The sequence below is a fragment of the Epargyreus clarus genome, unplaced genomic scaffold (genome assembly GCF_041222505.1).
Source record: "Epargyreus clarus isolate Ecla_fem2 unplaced genomic scaffold, WU_Ecla_fem_2.2 ptg000011l, whole genome shotgun sequence".
Taxonomy (NCBI): Eukaryota; Metazoa; Arthropoda; class Insecta; order Lepidoptera; family Hesperiidae; genus Epargyreus; species Epargyreus clarus.
In genome coordinates, this window is record NW_027332219.1 from 4873543 (window position 1) to 4897014 (window position 23472).

Sequence of the window (23472 nt, forward strand, 5' to 3'; positions counted from 1 at the left end):
TAACATAAAAGTAAGAAAGTTAGGTAAGTATTGCTGTACACCCAGGAATAAAGTTAGGAAGTAAAAGTTTGAATCTTTGCAAGCAGATTTGGTTTTATACAGAGAATTTTACGAAGGCAGCAAAGACAATGACGTCATCACATTTTGTGGGGAAGATATGATTGTAAATTAACTGTAAATGTTAAATATAAATGTTAGGTACAGTCCGCGCCAAACTACTAGTCCGCTCCCAATATAGAAACGAGTCACGTCGCAATAGCATCGCAATAGCAATTGTAGATATTAGCGGGACTAAAACAGCGCAGTACCCCCGGCATCCCCGCTCTCACCCGCGGGGACATAGCTGCGTTAGTGTGCCCTTACGTTGCTACGGAGTATATGCTTGTAGTTGTGTTCGACCGCATTTGCTCTCTGACTACACCTGCTCGCATTAACTCCAGAGGGGTCTAGAAGTTTGACGCGCACTATACTTAAATTTAAAATAAAGTACCCACCTCGATTAAAACAGTGGCCATCCTGTAAGCTCTGTCTGCGGTGTTCTGTGCTTGGCACGTGATGGTCTGGTTGTGGTGTGACTTGTCCGGGACAAGCCGCAGTACTGACCTGGTGACAAACAATACTTATTAATTTTTCAGCCCAAAATCTTCAGTTAAGTGTTTAAGTCCTCGCCTTTGATCGAAGCTTGTATGAGCAAGATGTTTAGAAAATTTTGATAGCGTGATTCAGAACCCTGTAGCGCCATCTGTTGTCACCACAATTACCTATGTTTTTTCTTTACCGATGACTACTACAAACAACATAGTATCCCTATTCCCGTGGATGTATAGGCGATAAAATGATTAAATCCCACGTATTCAAGTCAAATCATATATTTACTGTGGTGCCAGCTCGCATTGCCCAGCAAGATACGAGTATTTACGTAATACCCTGTTAAAGGCCCATTACCTGTGGATCTTTGAGGTTGTAGACGAATTGTACAACCTCTTTGCTTTGACCCTTGAAGTCTACTGATCCATACTGGGCCAGCATAGTAAACCATAACCAGGTAAGTCATTTTCAACCTTAAAGTGACGATGAAAATGATGCTAATGACATTACGTTGGATTTTGGATGATATCCAAAGATATAGGCATTTTTTCCCAATTAATTTTCTTTTGGAAAGTACAAAAGTACAGTTTTAATACGTAGGTAAAGTACAGAAAAAATAAGTTCCAATTTTTGTAATAGTGAAGAGCCACTCAATTTGCTTAATTTTGCGCTTTAAAGCCAAATTTTTCACGTCAGAGCGTTTAGAGCCAGACAAAAGTTGAAACGATTAACTAAATAAAACTCCGGCTAACTACCACCCAACTCTGAATTAAACGTATTTAACTTTTGCAGCAAAACCGAAATTCCAACCGAATTTTAAATTTGTCTAATTATAACCAATATTTGAATTAATTACCAGTTTAGTTACTCATTATTGAAATCATACATTTTTTTATATAATATAGGAGTAGTAGACGAGCATGCAGTTAACCTGATGGTAAGTGGTCACTGCCGCCCATGGACATCTGTAATCAACCCCAGGAAGGATTATATATTCCTACCTGAGGTCGACCACAGATGCGCCGATACCCCTGAGGACTAAGCTGGAACGCCTTGGATACTATGTCTCCCTTACCACACCCTTCAAACCAGAACACAGCAGCGTTTAAAGCTACTGTTATGAGGTATAATAATTATAAATAATTAACGTATATTAGTTTATAGGGATATTGTCTAATAATTTACTTATTTTATTTTTTTTTCAGGGCCAGTGATATCGTTTATCACGAAGCTTAGATAGCCTTGAATAAACCGAAGACATTAATGGAACCCGAAAGGACTTCGTGAGTAAGAAGAACTATAACTGTTTTAAATTTCAGTCAGCAAGATGTGACACTTACATACATACGAACTCAAAAAAACCTTGTAACAATAATAATTTATTAGTATTCCTAGATATTCTCCAGTTTCTAACGAAGCTAGATTCGCAACTCGCAGCATAATTTGAAGATGAAATGCCTATCTGAATTCGTTTCAATGATGCGAAGCAATTAGTAGAGTGAAGTAGCAAGTGTGCTTGAGCTTTCAGTAATTATTGCCCTGAAAATTTGATGTTAGTGCAACTACATGGGTATAAAAGTCTGGATATTTCAGCTGCAATTATTATTGTCTTGCGTGTTTTTTTACTGAAACGCGAATATGTGAAACTGGTTCAAATTACCTTCAAATTTTGTCATATCGAAAAAATATGTTTAGTTTTAAAAAAATAATTTAAAACATTTTAAAATTCGCAGTTGTTGATGCAGGGGATGATTTTGCTCATAATTTCAACCAAATAGGTGTCTCATTTCTAGAAAGATAGATTGAATTGATTTATTATATTTTATATAATAATATTATAACAATAAATAAATTAATTAATTAATAATGGATGTTATACGTTAACCTGGCTTACTGATATTTGCCGCCTTACTGACGTTAGCCTGGCTTACTGATATTTGCTGGCTTACTGTCGATTACCATAACCTGAGGTTGGTTCGCTACTTCGTGATACTTAGTGCATTTATTTCTATATATAACGTGTCAAAATATTTCATAGAAAAAATTAATGTTTAAACAATTATGATGTTTAAACAGTAATAAAATAATGAAGTAAAGTTATTCTATCTCACCTCGTTTTGAATCTTCGTTCGTCTGGCAGGAGTTCCACCTTGCTCTGAACATTTTTCTTTATCACTACTTGGTTTCCGTCTACCCACGTTATCTGAAACAAAAAATTAATTGATATATTTGTATTGCACTCTTTGTTTCATGGCTGCAAATGTTAATATTGTATGCCTTCATTATGCTTATCTAAAGCATAAAGATATAAATATGTGTAGTATATTTATATAGACACGTAAGAAGTAATACTTCTTTTTTATAACTCAACAAAAATAACTCCAAAAGTCTTATCCAGCGTTCCAAAACTCTTAGTTTGTAAGGAAATTAGAAAAACGATAAAATAAATAATTGTTAGGAGAAAAGCTCTGCAGCTGGCATTTACCCACTATCGATCACCCATTCCATTGCCAATCAAACGAATTTAAAGCGCCGTGAGCTTTCTTTCGTAGGACATATTACACATTTAACAATTTCAGCCTGATTTCAGATTTTGCCTGAATTTCACCTAAATGTCTGATTTCTTACCTCAGCAGCAGGTTTTCCTCCTTCAGACACGCATTCGATATCTAGAGATTGGCCTTCAGTGGCGTCGATGAAGGCGCCTTGCAGTATCCGTGGCGGGTCCGGTGCCACCAACACGGTCAGTTGTGCGTAGCGTGACCGTATTGGTGGTTCACCTGTTAGAGAAAGAAATATCTGTTATGAAATTTAAGTAGCAACATTAAGGGTTCGTTCACACAGACGACGTTTGAAGGTGGTAGAACCCTTTGTGGTTCGACTCCGGCGCCACCACCGCCACACCTATTTTTACCTAATGACTGCAGTGTTAGGTGCTGCTGTGTTCCGGTTTGAAGGGTGTGGTAAGGGAGAAAGATTTTTCCGAAGCATTCCAGCTTAGTCCTCAGGGGTAGCGGCGCATCTGTGGCCGACCTCAGGTAGGAATATCTAATCCTGTCTGGGGTTGATTACAGATGTCCATGGGCGGCAGTAGCCACTTACCATCAGGTGGACTGCATGCTTGTCTGCTACTCTTATATTATATAAAAAAAACACCGACTCGGAGAGCATCGGACCGCATTTTTCTTTTCCCACAGACCGAATCGTATACGCTTGAAATCGGCCGTAGCGGAGCCGCCAACTATTTCACATAAACCGGCTGGTAAAGATCTGGAAGCGGATGCGCTTGCAATCGGAGCCGATCGGCTGCGCGAGGCATAATTAGTCTTCTTAATGACAAAAGAAGTGCACAGGCAAAAATAAACCTTAATAAAATTACTCAAAACTATGTTTCCAATGTGATAAAAATCTGCTCTCTTCTCCGAAACGGTCTGTGTGTACGGACCCTAAAGATGCATTGCATTTGGTCATAAATGGTCAATTGGGAATAAATATCTGTAAACTCCAAATAGCATTGAGAGTAGCATTGATTCTACTTAGGATCGATTACTGTTGTCAATGGTAGATCGAAGACGGTGGTGGTGTCGAAAAATTTAAACATGAAAATAACTTATTTGTTTTATAATATTACACTGCCGCCTATGGAAATCTGTAATCAATTCTAGATAAGTTGTGAGTGGGAATAGGTGCATTGCTACCCTTGAGAACAGAGTTGGAACGCAGAGTCAGATAAGTATGTCTCCTCTACCACACCCTTCGAAGCGGAACACTGCAGCATCGAACCACAAAGATTTCTACCATTTTCAAAGTGTTCTACTACCGACAAAGGGTTCTACCACCAATAAAGAGTTCTACTAATTTTAGAGTTTGTCATTGTATCACAATAATTATTGTAAACCTCATAACCACAGCTTTTAACTAAGTAACAAACTAACTTACCATTCAACCCAGAACTGACTTGGCACTGATAAGTCCCATCGTCATCGAGAGTAACGTCTCGTATGTCTAGAGAGTAGTCACCTGAAACAATATATAGCATTAAATTTATTGTAAATAGAGGGACAGTATTAGTTGACGACGATGAAATAGTTAACTGTCTGAAAGGAATTTTAAGGTGATACATATTCTTCAACAATACATGACTGTACCACCATCGAGCACTATTCGTCCCTCGAAAGAGAGGGTTTAGGTCACGACGGGATATACCGCGTTAGGCAAGTATGGGTACAGTTCTCACACCTTTGCAACATATTTATTATTGGAAAAATCGAAGGTGCTTTCCCGGGAGTCACCTCTTTAACCCCATTATAGACTGGTCTAATTTCAAATTATTAGGATATCGCTGCTTGCTTAACGGAGGAGAAGCAGTGCAAGAAACCAAGATACCAGTAATTTCAATAGAAATGACTGACTCTGAAGATAACTTTTAAAATGTTTGTCAACTTTTCGTATGACTTCATTGTACTGTTTTAATAATAGAGCATTGATTATGCACAATATAAATGAGACTAATATGCTTTGATACGCATAGCATACATTATAATTATACCTAAATGGAGATTGTTAGGCACAACCTAGATTTCTATATAACAGTCAGAATTTATATTTATATTTTAACATCATATAAACTGACATTATTTAAGACTTTTTATTAACCAACTTCAAAAAGGATGTAGGTATTCGATCGATATGTAAGTTTGTATGTATGTATGTACTTGTATGTTTGTATGACTGAGATTTTCCCAAAAAACTACTGATGCAATTCGTATAGAGTTTTTGTTGTTGAAAGCTTATGTTTTCGTGTCTATTTCTTATAGTTGAAACATAAAATTTCAATTATTTCACAATCGTAAACAGAACTTCTAATATTTATATTTCTAATTTAATTAATGTAAATACAAAGATAATTAATAATGGAAACTAATTAATATTGTTCAAAGCAGACTTATTTGTATGCATACTGGTAAGGGAATGGGATTAAAAATCTAATTCAATTAACTTTTTTAGTTGCTGTCCGGATTTTTTCCGATTCTAAGAATGGAAAACTGTTTCCACAATTGTGATTGTAATTATTTCAGTTAATGAACAACATTTGATACAAAAACGTATTGAGAACGTCCTCGTTATTTTGATGTTGTTAAACAGCATGAGTGTCTATACAATACAATACAAGTTATCCTGTACAAAAGTGTGTTTTTATAATTTAGGAAAATTGAAGTCACGACATTTACATATGACACACAAAACCAGACATACGTGTCTAGGATTTGAATCCTTAAACTTCGTTAATATCAAAAATTTTGAAATAAACTGAACGTTCAAAGTGGATAGAAATCGGGTTCAAAGATTCCGTTACTCTGTTACGTACATACATACATACATACAACCCAAGCTAATAAAAGCGTGTTAAAAAATAGATTATATTATACAACTAGGGCATATACTCATTATTAATAGTCAATATTTTCAATTTTTTCTGTTACTACTATGTGTCTACTAAAGATCGAAATTTGATAATGTCTAGTAACGCCGATTAACATAGAATTAAATCATTATATTATTTTTTTATATAATATAGGAGTAGCAAACGAACATACAGTCCACCTCATGGTAAGTGAGCTACTGCCATCCATAGAGATTTGCAATCAACCCCAGATAACATTAAATTCCTATCCAATATCGACCACAGATGCGCCGCTAAATCTGACTCTAGGCTCGAAAAAGCATGTCTCCCTTACCACACCCTGCAAACCACAACACAGCAGCGTTTAACACTGTTATTAGGCAGAAATAGGTGCGATAATGCCACCGTAGCTAAACCACTGAGAGTTCTACTTTTAAAACTTTCAAAACCTTCAATTTAAATCACCTACTTTTATATAATCATATTCAATTTCCAAAAGCTGTCAATATTAATTACGAACTAGATTCAAACAGTCAGCTGCTATATTTCTATTATTCCGTCCGCACCCGTAATTACGGTACTGTTTGAAACGGAATATATTATTAGCGTTTACGCAACGGGTCATCGTACTATGAAAGTTGGCTGAAGCTTCACGCTGAAGCTGATTCTGTTCAAGGACTGGATTATAGTTATGATTGACTCATGATGAATAGTTTATTCGTTTGTTGTAGCAGAGGCCTGAGTTTGGTTTCCAGGAACGGACGATTCGACGGCGAAGGAAAATGTATGGAAAGCCACGAGCCTAGTTTTTTTGTGAATTTAAAATATTAAAATCCAATATACCTACCTAGTCTACCTAAGTTCTACTATCAAACATAAGTCACGCTACTATGTTCCGATTCGAAGGGTGTGAGGCATTCGAACTTTATTTCTGTGTTTATTATACAGTTGCAGTTAAATTATTGCGCCATCGCTTTTAAATTCACATTGGTAAATGCTTTAATTAAAATTACCTACTATTAAGTCATAATATGAAATTTCGTAAAGTTCCTATATTATATTTCCAAAAGCTGTCAATATTAATTACGAACTAGATTCAAACAGTCAGCTGCTATATTTCTATTATTCCGTCCGCACCCGTAATTACGGTACTGTTTGAAACGGAATATATTATTAGCGTTTACGCAACGGGTCATCGTACTATGAAAGTTGGCTGAAGCTTCACACTGAAGCTGATTCTGTTCAAGGACTGGATTATAGTTATGATTAACTGATTATGATGTTGATTTGGTTGCAGGAGGTCCGGGTTCGATTTCCAGAAACGCATAAAAAGTTGATTATAATATGATGGTGAAGTACAATGAGGAAAGCTACGCCTGAGTTTTTGTGTGAAATTTAAATATTAAAATTCAATAAAGGAACCTAATTCCTGCCTTATAACAGCAGTCATGCTACTGTGTTATGACTTATGATTTGAATTTGTTAGGCGACCCATCTTGTAATTTCTTTAAAAACCAAAAAGTATAGAAAAGAGTGTGGCTATTAATATAAAAAATGTTTTTTTGTTTTTTTTTTTTTATACTAGTATCTCTTTCTATCACACTTTAAAAAGCAAAAAATACAAAAAACAAACACCAAGTATCCTACACAGTGCGAAATGAAATTACGTAACATTTTTTCGTTTCACCGCATATTTTCCCAGAGTTAAATGTAACAAAGAAAATTCTGTAGCCTCAGCGAGTGCGTCTACACGCACACCGCTGATAGCTATCTGTAGCAGACACCTACTGTGATACCGAGAAAACATAGGGCTGACACGATTGGACAAACTAACGGAAAGGATAATTTTGATAGGATGATAGGATAGTTTCACTTAAAAAAATTAAATCAACGTAACGTATCTACACATACACATACCGTGATACCGAGAAAACATCTCTAGGGTTGGCACTTTACTAAAAGGGTATACAGGGTGAATTTTTCAAGTGAAACTATAAAAAATATATTTTGTTCAAATTTTTTCATTGCTTCCTAGAAATTGATTGTTATAAGTGGCACTATCCGATGGTAGAAGAATGAAGTATTTTTTAAACTAATGATTCAGTTTTAAATTTATAAAAATCGGTTTCGTAATATTTTTCGCTAATCAATGTAGTTTTGTTTTTATATAGTATGGTTATGTGTAACCCTAAAATTGACTAATAAGTCAATTTTATCTTACTAAATAAGCGTCAAAAACACACAGCTAGGGGCCTAAATAGGTACCTACTTAAATAAAATATTCTCATTAATCCAAAATTATTTTGAAGGTGTACTAGGAATAGAAATAAGACTAACGCCGCTTGATTTATTTTTTCACAGAATTTAATGTAAATAAAGAAAATTCCACGTTGCGTCAGCGAATATGCGTCTAACACGCATTTGTTGATAGATATCTGTAGCAGGCACTTAACCGTGATACCAAGAAAACATAGGGTTGGTACGAAAAATAATTACTATATGTATATTTTTTTTATATAATATAGGCGTAGCAGACGAGCATACAGTCCACCTGCAGGTAAGTGGCTACTGCCGCCCATGGACATCTGTAATCAACCCCAGGTAGGATTAGATATTCCTACCTGAGGTCCGCCACAGATGCGCCGCTACCCCTGAGGACTAAGCTGGAACGCCTCGGAAAAGTCTGTCTCCCTTACCACACTCTTCAAAACCGAACACAGCAGCGCCTAACACTGCTGTTATTAGGTATATATATATATATTTTTTGAATATTTTTGAGCGCAACGTAAACTCTACAAAACTAATTCTAGATCTTATTATGCATTAACAAATTATGTACGTATAGACACTTCTAAAAAGTTATGGGAATAGATATGGACATAGATATGGTATTAGTCCTTAAATCGGTCATTTTTATTCTGTTGAAAAAAAATGTAACATTTTATGTTTTTTGTGTGTGAATATAGCCAAATAATTTTATTATGATTACTTAAAATTTATATAAAATTGTATAAAAATAAACTGAATAAAATTGTATTAACTAGAAAAAATATATAATAATGTATCCTTAGTTAACTTACTACATTTTGGTAAAATTTACTGCTCCAGGGGCAGAAGCTTTTTTGTAACCAGTTATTTCTTTTTGTATCTCATTGTAAATGAAACTCTGTTTTGTATGAGAATAAAATTCTTTAAACCTAAAATTACATTATGTTGAATAACACGATGCGTAACACTTTTTGCAAAAAACTTTCTTCAAAATTAATAAAAATCTGGGTCCCGTCACTGGCAACCCTATGTTATATAGGTATGTACGTCCAAAATAAAAGAACACATTGGTCTATGCGTAATTTACCTAAATATTTCATTACGTTATATTTTCGTACGTGTGCTAATAACATTTAGTACCTACTGGTGCGTTGCTTACAGAATCTTACCTAGTGATTCGTTGCTTATAAAATTGTACCTATTTTCCGTTGCTTATAACGTCGCTGACGAAATGGGTACAATTTGATGGCAATATATTTTAGTTTGTATGGTGGTATGATATATGAATTTTCCTTTTAACAGTTTGGTTTGAAATGTATGATACGACTTATACCATTCTTTGACGTGAAAATGTTTGATTGCTCTTAAAGTATAATAATAGCTGGTCGAACCTTCGTGTGTTACAAAATACTATCAGATTTGAATCGCTACGAAATTAAGTATTGGTTAACTATCATTGAATCCACAAGGGGTATCCCTGCACGTATTTAAGGGCTTATTTAGCAACTTTTGTTTTCGTTTTCTCTTAAAAATACCAAACGGTGCATCCACCTATTATGTATGTTTCATTATGTTTGTATTATGTTTCACTGTATGGAGATAGCCATTGGTCTAAGATAAATGTATAAAAATTGGTATGTAAGAGAAATATAATAACTAACAATACTAACATAATACAAGTACAATTGTTACTAACACACTAACGACATATGGATGTACCAACGTCTGAAATAAACGTATTATTATTATTATTATTATATTAAGTATGTCAGCAATTATCAATGATTGCTTACTATGAACATTTGTAAACAAATTCATATAAACGATGACACCTACTCGTATCTAAAAACATTCACAGATGCGTCACGAAGGTTCCAGACGACTCAGGAATTTTAAACTCCTGAAATGGAGACAAGCTTTCAAACTCTAACCTTAGGCGAAAGCGTTCGTATAATTATTTTTGAATGTTGAGCTTTTGTTCATTACAGAGGTTCGACTTATTGAAATTCAGTTTTAAGCAAATTCGGATCTCAATAGTTCTCAAGGTTATGTGAAGTCTACCAACACGCACTTGACCAGCATAGTTGTCTATGGCCTTATCCTTCTGATTATGAAAGAATATTGATGACCATGTTCTAAGTTAAAAAAAACGTCATAAATACCTTCTTCGTCGCTCCCGATCATGAAGTAGCGTTCGTAACCACTCAGGTTCCGATGGGTACCGAGACCGAAGTCGTCCTTAGTCCATTGCAGCGTCCCCACTTTGTTCTCCACTCGGCAGGGAAGGGTTACTCTTGAGCCCACGATCGCGTTCTGAACAAAAAGAGTTAGTATTAGTAAGGTATGGTTAATTACTTATAATGTGGACAAACGTTTTGATGTGAAGGTGGTAGAACCCTTTGTGGTTCGACTCCGGCGGCACCACCGCCACACCTATTTCTACCTAATAACAGCAGTGTTAGGCGCTGCTGTGTTCCGGTTTCAAGGGTGTGGTAAGGGAGACAGACTTTTCCGAAGCGTTCCAACTTAGTCCTCAGGGGTAGCGGCGCATCTGTGACCGACCTCAGGTAGGAATATCTAATCCTATCTGGGGTTGATTACTGATGTCCATGGGCGGCAGTAGCCACTTACCATCAGGTGGACTGTATGCTCGTCTGCTACTCTTATATCATAAAAAAAGACACTTATAAAAAAAATGTTTCTCAGACATCAAGGAAATCACACATCTTATTTCGGATTCCAATTGTATTTGTGGTTGATAATAGATGTTCTTCGGTGGCAGTGACTACTAACTTTCAAAAGGACTGAATACTGGGTTACTCCAACAAAAAATATTAATATTGTTTATATAATTATCATCGAAGTAACAAACTGGCATTGACTTCACCAGATTATCACCCTTCTGATGTCTATGATGTCGTCTCATGTGTAAGTCAGATCCACACCCATCCGCCGCAATGCAACTGTTACACGCTGAAAAAGCTATAACCGTGTTACCTTACCAGTCGAACCACACTCGTGCTGCCTATGTTCTTCACATTATTTTATTTTTTTCTAAAAGCGCCATAAGCTCTAACACCAAAGGCATCTACATGAACCGCCGCCCAATAATGGAACGCTTTAAGGAATTCATTATGGTTAACCTTTTCCGACCACAAAAAGTAAAAGTCAATTAGTGACCAAAGAAAACTCTTAGTGGAAAAGCCGGTGCAATTCCACATTTCAGCACAGCGAAATAGCAACGTTAGAACAATTTGCATAGCTTACGGAAATTTTAGAGTACGGCTTACGTTTTTTGTTAAACATTGTCACTGTGGTATAAATTATCGTTTAGGTATCTGAGAATTACATAAGACTTTGAAAATTACTACGATTAACGCCGTCGTCAAGCTATTATTGTGCCACTGTTGGGCACAGGTCTCTTCTTAGGCCGCGCCAGACATAGCACAAACATTTGAACACATATTTGAATACAATGAAGCACGGGTATTTGAGTTTTTGTTCAAAGCTTGCCTCAAATATTTGTTTATGTCCCAGACATAGACGGGGTTAAGTTCGGAGGCCATATTAGGGTCCACTAACAAATTGGTATGCTTGACACACTTTTGGTAACTTTTTTTATTTAAATTTCTAATACGCGTTAACTCAGAGATGCCTACCTGGGATTTCAACCTTGGACATGACTAACACAACTGTATTCTTGGCTATAAACATCTGTTGATAACCCCGGGTAAGATTAGATTCCTATCTAAGTTCGACTACAGATGCGTTGCTACTCCTGAAGTCTAAGTTGGAACGTCTCGAATACTTTTGTTATGTGTATGGAGACCAAGGAAAGCGGACTAAAGCATCACTTAACACTGCTATTGTACGAGTAAAACAGAAATACGCGGGCGTTGGTAACTCTGGAGTAGAACCGCATCGAATTCTACCACCATTTAAACCGATTTGCTATCCAAAAAACTATCGTACGTCATTTAACTTCTACCTTAGTACAATGCCGGCCACCTGTTTTCTATCAGCATGATTAATTCACAGATTAGCCAATCTTGATACTCATACCAGTTAATGCTTTGCATATGCTTCGTATACGACCTTGTCAGCCTATTTATTAACACTGGTCTTGTTTGGTCCAAGAGTATCAGTCGTTTTATCAGCAATTTTAATATTCTTATTTTTAATGTTTGGTATTATAGTGGCCACCGTTATACACCCACTATATAATTTTCAAAGTTCTATCTGTTACGTTTCATAAGATAGAGCCCTGTGACAGATGGGCATACAGCGGAGGCTTAGTACTAGCGTTCCGTTTTCACCGAATGGGTACGAAACCCTAAAAATAACCTTGATTGAATTTGTTATTATTCAAAATCTCTCGTATGCTATTTTAGTCCAACCTTAGTACAATGTCGGCCACATGTTTTCTATCAGCATGATTAATTAACAGATTAGCCAATCTTGATACTCATACCAGTTAATGCTTTGCATATTCTTTGTATACGACCTTGTCAGCCTATTTATTAACTGGTCTTGTACGGTCCAAGAATATCAGTCGTTTTATGTTTTTTTTTTATGAGCAAGCCGTTTTATAGCTGTTTTTTCTAAATAAAATATGCAAAATCGTACGGATTAGTTTATTAGATCAATTGGATACATTTAAGAAATGGAAATACGATGAATCCCTTTATGGTTCGACTCGGACGGCACTACTGTCATATCCATTTCTATTTTATATGAACAATGTTAAGCTTTTTTGTGTTCTGTTTTGAAGGGAATTGTAAGGGAGAGATATATTTAAAAATTATTCAGCTTAGCACTCAGTGGACTACACTGTCGTTTGCTCCTTCTATATTATAAAAATAACGAGCTTGGGTAGCGACATTACAAGCAAAGTTCCGGATTCGATTTCCGGCGAGGCAGACGTCTGAGTGACGAATTTAGATTTCTCTTCCGGAGCTCGATATTTTTGTACAACGCGTGAAGTGACTCGAGTACCCACCTTTTGTAAAAAGTTTAACTTTAGCTGTAATGTTGCATCATAGTCGTGTGGTTTGAAACAGTTTTAAAAACACATTCAGGACAAGGAAATATTTATATTCTATGTATATAAAATATAGATGACTATAATTAAAAACTAAAAAAAATCCTACACTAAAGAAACCTGTGACATTGTTTCCATGGACACTCACAACGATAAGTTGCTGACCCAATATGTTTTTAGATATCTGACCCTAACTGAGTACCCTAAATTAATTATTTAGATATCTGACTAACCGGGTATTGAATCCCGAATTCAATACGTATCAGACTAGTAACCGTTTCGTCACAAAAGTGATAAATGATTTACAACTATTTACTTTAAGCTGTTAATTTTATTTGACCTAAGCTTAGACATTTTAAGTTTGAAAGTATTCGAAGGCGAGTACAGTTTTAGTTTTAGTCTTAACATTAGTCTCCATTGTTCACGGCTACGGAAAATAGCTAACTAACGACTTAGCTCCTTAAGATAATGAGAAAATTACTTAAATTTTTGGAAAGTAAGCGTAGTATGATCATTAAAATTTTGGATTTGGTATTTTTAGACCTATAGTTAAAACTACTAAAATATTGTAGAAATTATTTTATAATAGAAGTATCAAACGAGCATGTAATCCACCTGATGGTAAGTAGCTACTCACACTTTTGAACATGTGTAATCAACCCCAGATAGGATCATATTCATACCTGAAATCGGCCACATATGCGCAGCTAACCCTGATAACTAAGTTGCAACGCCTCAGATAAATATGTCTCCCTTACCACACTTTCAAACCAGAACATAGAAGTGCTTAACACTGATATTATGAGGCAGAAATAGGCGTCGCGGTGGTGCATCCGGAGTCTAACTACAAAGGGTTCTGCCACCTATTATGTATTTATTTTTTAGTTTTTATAATGTTGTTTTAGTTTTATAATAATTAGTTAATTTTATTTTATAATGTATGTCAATATGTCACTCATGCAATTTAGACGAATCCAACGACACCTCATATGTTAAAATCAGTCAAGTCGTTTGAACTGTATTGTGTATTGTAAAATGAGCCAAAAACATTACCTTCTGCTATCGCCCAATAGCGCTTATGACTTGCACCCAACGGTCATAAAGGTATTAATTTAAATGTAATAATTATTCTACTTAATTTACATAGGTATTTGTTCAGTCGTAAAACGTTTTATCTGGAGCCATTATCAGGGTTAATAATAACAATCCTTTGAATAATTTGATAAACAAATTCGTTTTTAATCACGGGATATTTTGGCGATTGTACAGAAAATGCGCGTTGAAAGGGTTAAATGGGTTCGTGGTATTTCTGACTGTTAATAATAGGGGTGTGTCTGAGCAATTAAATAAGTCAGTATAATTTGGTTCCGTAGAAATTGTAATAAAGTATTTATCCCGTTAGTGTGTAATTTTAGGCACTAAAGATCGTTATCCAAAATGGCGGTTTTATTTCGATAAGTACAGTAATTCATATATTTAATTGTCTGACTATATTGTATATCTAAAAGGCATGCTTCTAAGTAAAGAAAACAATTTAAACAAAACTAAAAAGGCATTTTCTGGTAGAAATTTAATCTAGCACAAACTACCACGTTGAGTGTGAGTACAAGGCCTTTTTTTTGTTCACAAGGGGGAAACCTTCAAAAGGTACCCGATGCCTTGGGAGCGACACAGGGTTATGTAGGACTCTTACCGCACTAAAACCCCCCCGGTGGCCGTCCTCAGCGCTGCGTAGAGGACTCCGGGATCTCCAAAGGAACGCAACCGGAGTCCTCTTAGCGCATTGCCCCTTCGGGCTCCGCCCAGGTGCGCTCTTCGCTCACCGCACCGTCTGGTGCGTACGACGGTATGCGACCACACATACTGCCGTCCTTCCCGGGGCCGTTGGCCGGGCGGTTCGAGCTTCCACTCTTACCACCCACGACCCCAGAAGCCCCCTGTTAGTCGCCTCTTACGACAGGCAGGGGATACCGTAGCCCTATTCTTGTCCCGGAACTACAGAGATAGTGAGTACAAGGCCTAATATTTCAAAATCATGTGTACCTACTGAACATATCCCCGAAGTCCTAAGTATCTCTTTATACTCTTCAATCCTGAACAAATCAACACTGTGATGTTTTTGAAAAAATATGTGTAACGATGGTACTGCCGCAATCGATCCTCGAAGGTTTCAATCCCATCAACGCCCGTTAGTCATAATAGATCCTAACCAATTTTTGCTTATTCCAAATTTGACAATTATTGCCTAGAAAATTTGTCTAATTTCTAACTTTGGTGGCCAAATAGATTTAATTTGGTTAGATTACTAATTAAAATTGAGAACACTGGGATGCTTGAGCCACGTGTCACTTGTATACTACCATTTTACGAGTCACTTCTTAGAAATCATAAAATATTTAAATTAAAATTTAATCTAAAACACCGAACTCTCAATTGGATTGGAATTTCCGGTCGTTATTGTCGGTATACTTAAGACATGTGATCAAGGATGTTCTACAACATTTACACACTAAAAAATATAATTGTAACATATAGATACTCTTCTATCTATGTGTGGGCGCTCTATTTATTGTTGTACGAATAGTATTGAAATCAATATGTAACTAAATAAAAATAGTTTTTAATAGTACGAGTAAGTCAATAATACTTAGTACTATTTAAATAATAATATAATAATAATTTTAATTGAATTTAGTAATTTTATTATTTTTTTGATCTACTCCTGAGGACTAAGTTAAACCCCCTCGAATAAGTATGTCTCTATAACAGCAATGCTGTGTTGTCGTTTGAAGGGTGTGGTAAGGGAGACATACTTTTCCGAAGCGTTCCAGCTTAGTCCTCGGGGATAGCGGCGCATGTGTGGTCGATGTGCGGTAGGAATTTAATCTTCTCTGGGGTTGATAGATGTCCATGGACGGCAGTATCCACTTATCATCTGGACTGCATGCTCGTCTGCACTCTAATATTATAAAAAAAATGTACATATGTCACGAGTCACGACACGACTTTCTCCCAAAATAGTCCACTCTTTGATTATCACCCTAAGTTGACAGGAAGCAGTTAAAAGTGTTAATTAACCCTCAATCCTCGTGTATGAGTACGTGAATTGGGATCGTAAAACAAACATTAATTACAAAGGTTCGTTAAAATTTACTTTGAAACTCAATATAGTGTAAGCAAACGCTTATGAGTATATTTATAATGTAGAATTATAATTTTGCATTTAGTTCTTTGAAGCTTAATTTCAATTGGGGGTCATAGGTTCGAATCCCAGGTAAGCAAAATTATATGAGAAACTTCGCCTCTCATTCAAGGGTTCTAGGTCCAATCATCATCAACCCATTACTGTCCCACTGCTGGGCACGGGTCTCCTCTCAGAATGGGAAGGATTAGGCCATAGTCCACCGCGCTGGCCAAGTGCGTATTGGTAGACTTCACATACCTTAAAAAACTTGATTTGTATGCAGGTTTCCTCACGATGTTTTTCTTCACCGTTTAAGCAAGTGATAATTAATTTATAATACGCACATAAATTTTAAATCAGAGGTGCGTGTCTGGGATTCGAACCTCGGAACCTCGTGTAAGCGGCCAAATTTCTAAACCACTAGGCTATCACTGCTTTTTTGCTAGGTTCATTACCCAGACTCTAAACAGGATTTTTCAGGTTTTTGGATTTCCTCACAATGTTTTCCTTCCTTTAAGCAAATGATAATAAATTTTTACTATATTAATTAATAACTGTGAAAAATCGTGCGTGCCGAGGATTTGAACCTCAGACCCACTCTGAGAAGCCGAGTTTCTAAACCTAGTGCTTTCACCGCTTTCGTTCAACAAATATTTATACTTGAAATTTTTTGAATATTCATGAACGTTATCTAGAAGATATAAAGGCACATTAGCATTAATGTTTCTGTAAAAGATGTTTTAAGTCCGGATTTGTATCTGTGACAGTAATTGGACAGCAATGTCCTCGTTTTTACAACATGACTAATGTTTGTGTGTTTGGGCGGTTTGTGTTTTGTTCATAATTGAGAACCAGAAACGGAGAAAATTAATTTCTTTGGATATTTCGGAAATATGGTCTCTTGAAGGTGGTAGAACCCTTAGTGGTTCAACTCCGGCGGCACCACCGCCACACCTATTTCTGCCTATTAAGAGTAATGTTAAGCGCTGTTTATGTTCTGGTTTGAAGGGTGTGGTAAGGAAGACATACTTTTCCGAGGCGTGCCCACTTAGTCCTCAGGGGTAGCGGTGCATCTGTAGCCGACCTCGGGTAGGAATATCTAATCCCTTCTAGGGTTTACTACAGATGTGAAAAAAAGTTATTTCGTCTTTGAATATAGTGACCAATTACTATCAAATGGGCTGAACATTCGTTTGCTACTTCGATATAAAAAACCTTTTATGCTCATCCATGCAAAACTAGTGGTAAAGTCATGCGTGTCATAAAGTTGACAATGCTTTCATTGGTTATGGCTTTTGTGTAAAAAATCAGGTGATTAAATTAAACTGTCGAGTTTTGAATAGTATTGTAGTAGTGCACGTAGTATATTGAATATTTTATTAAAATATATTCAATGAAAGAGAAAATTAATATACTGTTATATAAAACTTTATTTAATAGTATTTTTTTACTTACGGAAGTTTCATAAATGAGATATTTATGCAGTTAAACAGCAAACGTGTATGAAGTCTACTGGATGGTAAGTGGTTGACAGATGGTAAGTGCCCATGGACATCCGTAACCAATTCCAATCCAAATAGAAAAGGGATTCTACCTAAAGCCGATACCAGACCCATTGAAGAATAAAATGGTCACCTTATATGTAAGTCAGTTAGTTATATTTTTTGAAAAAATAACAACAACTATCATAGAAATAATTGCAAGAAATTACTTAACTCAAAAATGTATAAGAAAAGCATCTTCCTACTAGTTCATAAGACCTAGCCGTATAAAATACAGAATAACTACAGCTTAATCTTAATTATACGGAAGCGTTAAAACAATACAAAAGGTCGTATGTTTAGCAAATTTTATCCCATCATAAGCAATATACAATATATCTCATATTAATTACTAATCTTTACAGATTTATTTCATGGAAACTACAAAATGACAAATTAAAAACTAAAACATCCACACTAATACTTTCAATTATATATCATTTAAGCTATTTTTACATAAAAATGACTGAAAAGGATATAATAACACCAATTAAATATAAACAAAAATACGTAAATTATTCAATATTCAATTTTAAAACCAAAACATTGCTACTATGATCCAAAAATGTAGCAAAACGAGATTAGGGTCAACGAACCCGCTCATAGAGAATTGATTAACTTGAAATGTCGTTAAAAAGGTCATAAAGCTTAATTTTATGCCAACGGATGGCTGTAGTAATTTATCGTAAACTGATCGTAATGATACAGGAGAATTTATTATAGTTATGACGAAGTGGATGTATGGTCAATGTGTTTTCTTTTATATTATAGGAGTGGCAGACGAGCATGCAGTCCATCTGATGATAAATGGATACTACCGCCCTTGGACATCTGTAATCAACCCCAGATAGCATTAGATATACTTACCTGAGGTCGGCTACAGATGCGCCGCTACCCTTGAGGACTCAGCTGGAACGCCTTGGAAAAATATGTCTACCTAACCTCAACCTTCAAATCAGAACGCAGCAGCGCTTAACGCCGCTGTTATGAGGCATAAATAGGTGTGGCGGTGGTGCCGCCGGAGTCGAACCACAAAGGGTTCTACCACCTTCAAATCTCATAATCTGAATTGGTAATTTATTTTAGTTGATGTGAAATAAAAATTGAATAACAATAATGAACGTTTTCTTCTCTCACAGCGCCACACTAGACTTCCCTGTATCATGGGTGCAATAGACACACACAAAGACCAATACACAAACACCTAGACCCAGAACAGATATCTAAATTCATTATTCAGATATCTGTCTGGTTGGGGACCGAACCCGGAACCCTTTGCGCGTCAGACCGGTATGGTGACCGCTCCGCCACGCGGGTCGTCTTAATAATATTATACATATTATGACGTTTAAAATTCAATTCTTGACCAGATACATTTGAATGAGTTTAGATTTTAAATTTAAAGATTCGTGGGTCGTCTCCGTAGGTGCCACACTTATTTGTCCATTTTAACACCAGTGTTAAGCGCCGCTGTGTTCAGATTTAAATAGATAAGAATAATTTAGGGCATAGGAAATAATCGTAGGTGCTAGCTAAGTCCAAATTAATAGATTTCACACGCCTTTAAGAACTTTATCTTTTTAGAGAATTCTCAGCTGTATATGTTTCCTTATGATATTTTCCCTTACAACAAGTGATAATTAATTTATTATACGCACATTTGTAAAAAAAAATAACATGCCTGGGATTTGAACCTCGGACTCCTCAACAGGCTGATCTGTTCAGATTATCATTATTTGTTTTATTTAACTAAGGACCGAGATAAAATATTGAAAAGCTGTTTAATCTCATCAAGTTCTTGAACGCAAAATTAGGCAAACAAACAAACAGTATCAAGCATATAAATATTATCCACACATATAGACTGTGCTAAAAGTCGGAAGTTCGTTGCCAAGACAAATGTTTGAGCATGAGACAAGTTCACTATTTGTAGAGCTGAGTGTGTACATATATGTTTATATGAGGACCCACATTTCAGTTTGTTTTGTAACCCGCACTTTACGATGTATAAAATATTAGTTGTAAAAGTTCTTGTGGGTGAGATAAACTTTTTTATGTGTAACAAGGTCTCTTGCGATATTCCTAAATTGGAACGGTCTTTTTTTCATAAAATAAAAGTAGGAGGTGAGCCTGAAGTCCACGTGATGGTAAGTGATCACCTTCAATCATGAACGGAAATCAACTTCAAAAATAGCATTAAAATACGATTTGAAATTAACCACATTGAGATAACTGAGTTTGAATGTGGTAGAACTTTGTGGTTCGACTCTAGTGGCACCACACCTATTTCTACCTAATAACAGCAGTGTTAAGTACTGTGTTCTGGTTTAAAGGTTGTGGTAAGGGAGACATCCTTTTCCGAGGCGTTCCAGCTTAGTCCTCAGCGGCAGCGGCGCATCTGTGCCCGATCTCAGGTAGGAATCTTATCCTATCTGGGTTTACAGATGTCCTTGGGCGACGTGCCCATAAGAGGGACACTAATGGGTTGACATCTAATCCATGAAGAGCAACCAAGTATTTTATGCTGTCTCCTCATATCCTCAATAGACCTCGCTTAGTAGACCGACTGCCTATTATAACATCATTTTGTATACAAACCAGACCGATGGACCAAAGCGTAATCTTTGTCACTCTGAGCGGAGACCCGTGCCTAGCAGTGGGACAATAATGGGCTGAGGATACCCATGAAGAGCAACCAAGTATTTTGCGCTGTCTCGTAGTAGACCTAAGCTTAACAGACCAACTGCTCATTTTGTTTTTTTTTTTTTTTGTGGGAAAACGCTTCATGGGTTCCTCTCAGCTGCGAGGGAAGCGGAGAGGATATGCCGGTCTCCTACCGGCTAAAACCCCATGGTGTTCCTCTGGACGCTCTTTGTCGGGCCCACGGGTACGCTTATAACGCTCTTCGGGCCCGTCTCGTATTACGTATCTAAATAAATAGTAGTAGTACCTGATCCTGGGGCTCCATCGCGAACCTCTGCTCCTGGTAACCATGGCAACGCGAGAGCACACACAGCAGGACCACGACGACATCCGGCCACACTCGCACTCTATTTCGAATGCGCACGCGCACTATATCCGTTCTGTCGTCCGCCATTTTGTTATGGAGCGGCGCATGTTTGTGTGGTTCCTTCGTGCATGGCCGTTCAGGGTTTTTTCATTATCTGTGGGAAAAGGATAATAAATGTTATTTTCGTTGGAAAATTAAATAACTAAATGTTCGTATATTAAGATTGGTTTAGAAACACTAATTTGTAATATAAACTGAGTTTTTTTGTTTATATATCTATTGAACATTTTTTATATACCTTTCGCTTTATCGAAACACGCCTGAACAACAATTAAATAAAACAAAATAAAAGATAAAAAGCACATTCATTTTGCAAACAATAATTAAGAAACTTCGTAATATAAATGCACTACGTATTGAGCTTTTCGTACTATTTTCGATCGCCTAACTCTGACCACCAAGACATTTGAGAAACACAATTTTCAGTAACAAAGAAAATATTACGAGTACAATAAATCCTAATGCTATTTACATTTACAGAAAGTAAAAACTTTTCGTATTCAGCTGTTCGTGCTAATTTAGACCCACTTATCTGACCCCCCAAGAAATTTGAGAAACACTGTCTTCAGTACATTACAATAAATCCTAACGCTATTGTGTCAACGGAAGCCATATTTAATTGCATAATGTCGTTATAAATACGCAAAGAGCTCGGTATTATATAAACGCATTTTATGTAATATATTAATACGTTATTGTTCCATTTATCAGCATTGGAGCAGCGTCGAGTATGCTCCATGGAGCAATCTGTGCCCAACAGTGGGAATTTAAAGCCGCAGGTATTATTCCCACTGCTGGGCATACGTCTCTTAGAATGGACAAGTCTCAGCGGCGTTTAACACTGTTGTTATCAGGCAGAAATAGGTGTGGCGGTGGTGCCGCCGAAGTCCAACCACAAAGGGTTCTACCACCTTCAAATATATATTAATTTAATTGCTTTATTGGATACATTCTCCGTTTCTCAGTAATTATTTAAGGCAGACGCGTAATTTTTTAATAATTTGTATTGTTATAAATGGGAAACTACATAGATGTCACTACTGTGTCTAAAATGCTAAGCAAAGAGAATATAACCACTACGATGCTAAGCTGGCCGAATAGAAAGAAGAAATGGTTGATGACCTCGATGACGATAACAGGAATGACAGATGGGACAGATGTCTAAAAACTGTGGCGTGGTTATTGAGAATTGTTTCTTTAGAATTGGCTTATTGTTTATAGAAAAGCGTGTTGGATATGTCAATGTTGTAATATTACCGCACCATTAAATATTGTTCTGGTTTATGGTCATGTTTCCCCTAATTTATCTCCGATTCTAATATCAGAAGTGGGATAGGATCCACGTGATTCTATCCCACACGCCCCTTAAAGATTTCAAACCGCGTTTATCGGCAAAGTCGAGGCCACCAGAGAAGCTGCTATCGTGGCCGTATGCTCAAGGATAGATTGGTCCGCTCAACGGAGAGACGACGGGTGGACTTGCGCCGGCGTGGATGATACTGCCTTTGTCTGTCGGTCACGCGATCACTGACGCTTGAGACTTAAGTAAGATGTATTTGCTGGTAAAGTGGATATGCTTTCTACTGCGGCATCATCCATGGTAACATAACGCCATTCATTGGATTGGTAACACGGTAAAATCAAATCAACATTTTCATATTTCCGCTATTGGTCCAAACATGTTTATTGTGTGTGTGGTGTGTGAAAATTGTAAGGATTCGTCGAAATAATGCATTTCACGTGTGAACGCGCCCGAAAGATGTAATAATTACAAAAATACAATTATCCAGTTAACTTTTAGATGGTCAATTACAAATACCTTAAAAATGATTTATGAATATCCGATAATTGTTATGCACCGAAATTCTGTACCTTGCCGACATAAGTAAAGGTCAGGATTGGCCGAGCTATGATGATGTTAAAGCCTTTGTTGAATCCGCTGCACCAAATAATGTTTAATAACTTCTATAGTTCATATGCTTGGTTAGTTATGTTTTCAGGTAACAAGCTCAGTCGACATATTAAACGTTTCAAGCTAGCATGTGGATCATCATCAGATGGTAGTATTTATGCTGCATGGGCGGTTCGAGTTGAGATCCCCGGTATTATGGCAATTCAAGACAAGTGTTGAGGAAATACACCATTCATGGTGCGGAGAGTGGTGTCTTTATGTTTCCGCTATAGTTTTCATTATGAACAAATTTCCGCCCGGTGCGTGCAACTGTGTAGACGTGTGTTCGGTTATTTATCAACTATTTAAAAACTGTGATTTGCAAAACAAAACGTAATTGGTTTCAAAATACGGTCCAATTTTAATTGGGCGGTATAACATCGTTTTGTGCGAAGATAAGAACAATAGCTATACTGCTCGCTCGT

At 36.5% G+C, this 23472-nt stretch overlaps 1 protein-coding gene across 4 annotated transcripts in view; it reads right to left on the reverse strand.

Moving 5' to 3' along the window:
• Nucleotides 1–23472, reverse strand: part of LOC140745850 (irregular chiasm C-roughest protein) — a 132065-nt gene that overhangs the window by 23650 nt on the left and 84943 nt on the right. For all 4 annotated transcript variants that reach the window (XM_073077778.1, XM_073077779.1, XM_073077777.1 and 1 more), the window contains exons 2-7: nucleotides 20977–21190; nucleotides 10423–10573; nucleotides 4528–4608; nucleotides 3217–3368; nucleotides 2700–2791; nucleotides 495–603 (exon numbers count right to left, since the gene is read on the reverse strand). In XM_073077778.1, the coding sequence (XP_072933879.1) occupies nucleotides 495–603; nucleotides 2700–2791; nucleotides 3217–3368; nucleotides 4528–4608; nucleotides 10423–10573; nucleotides 20977–21123 (732 nt within the window). In that variant the 5' untranslated portion in view covers nucleotides 21124–21190. The remainder of the gene's footprint in view (nucleotides 1–494; nucleotides 604–2699; nucleotides 2792–3216; nucleotides 3369–4527; nucleotides 4609–10422; nucleotides 10574–20976; nucleotides 21191–23472) is intronic.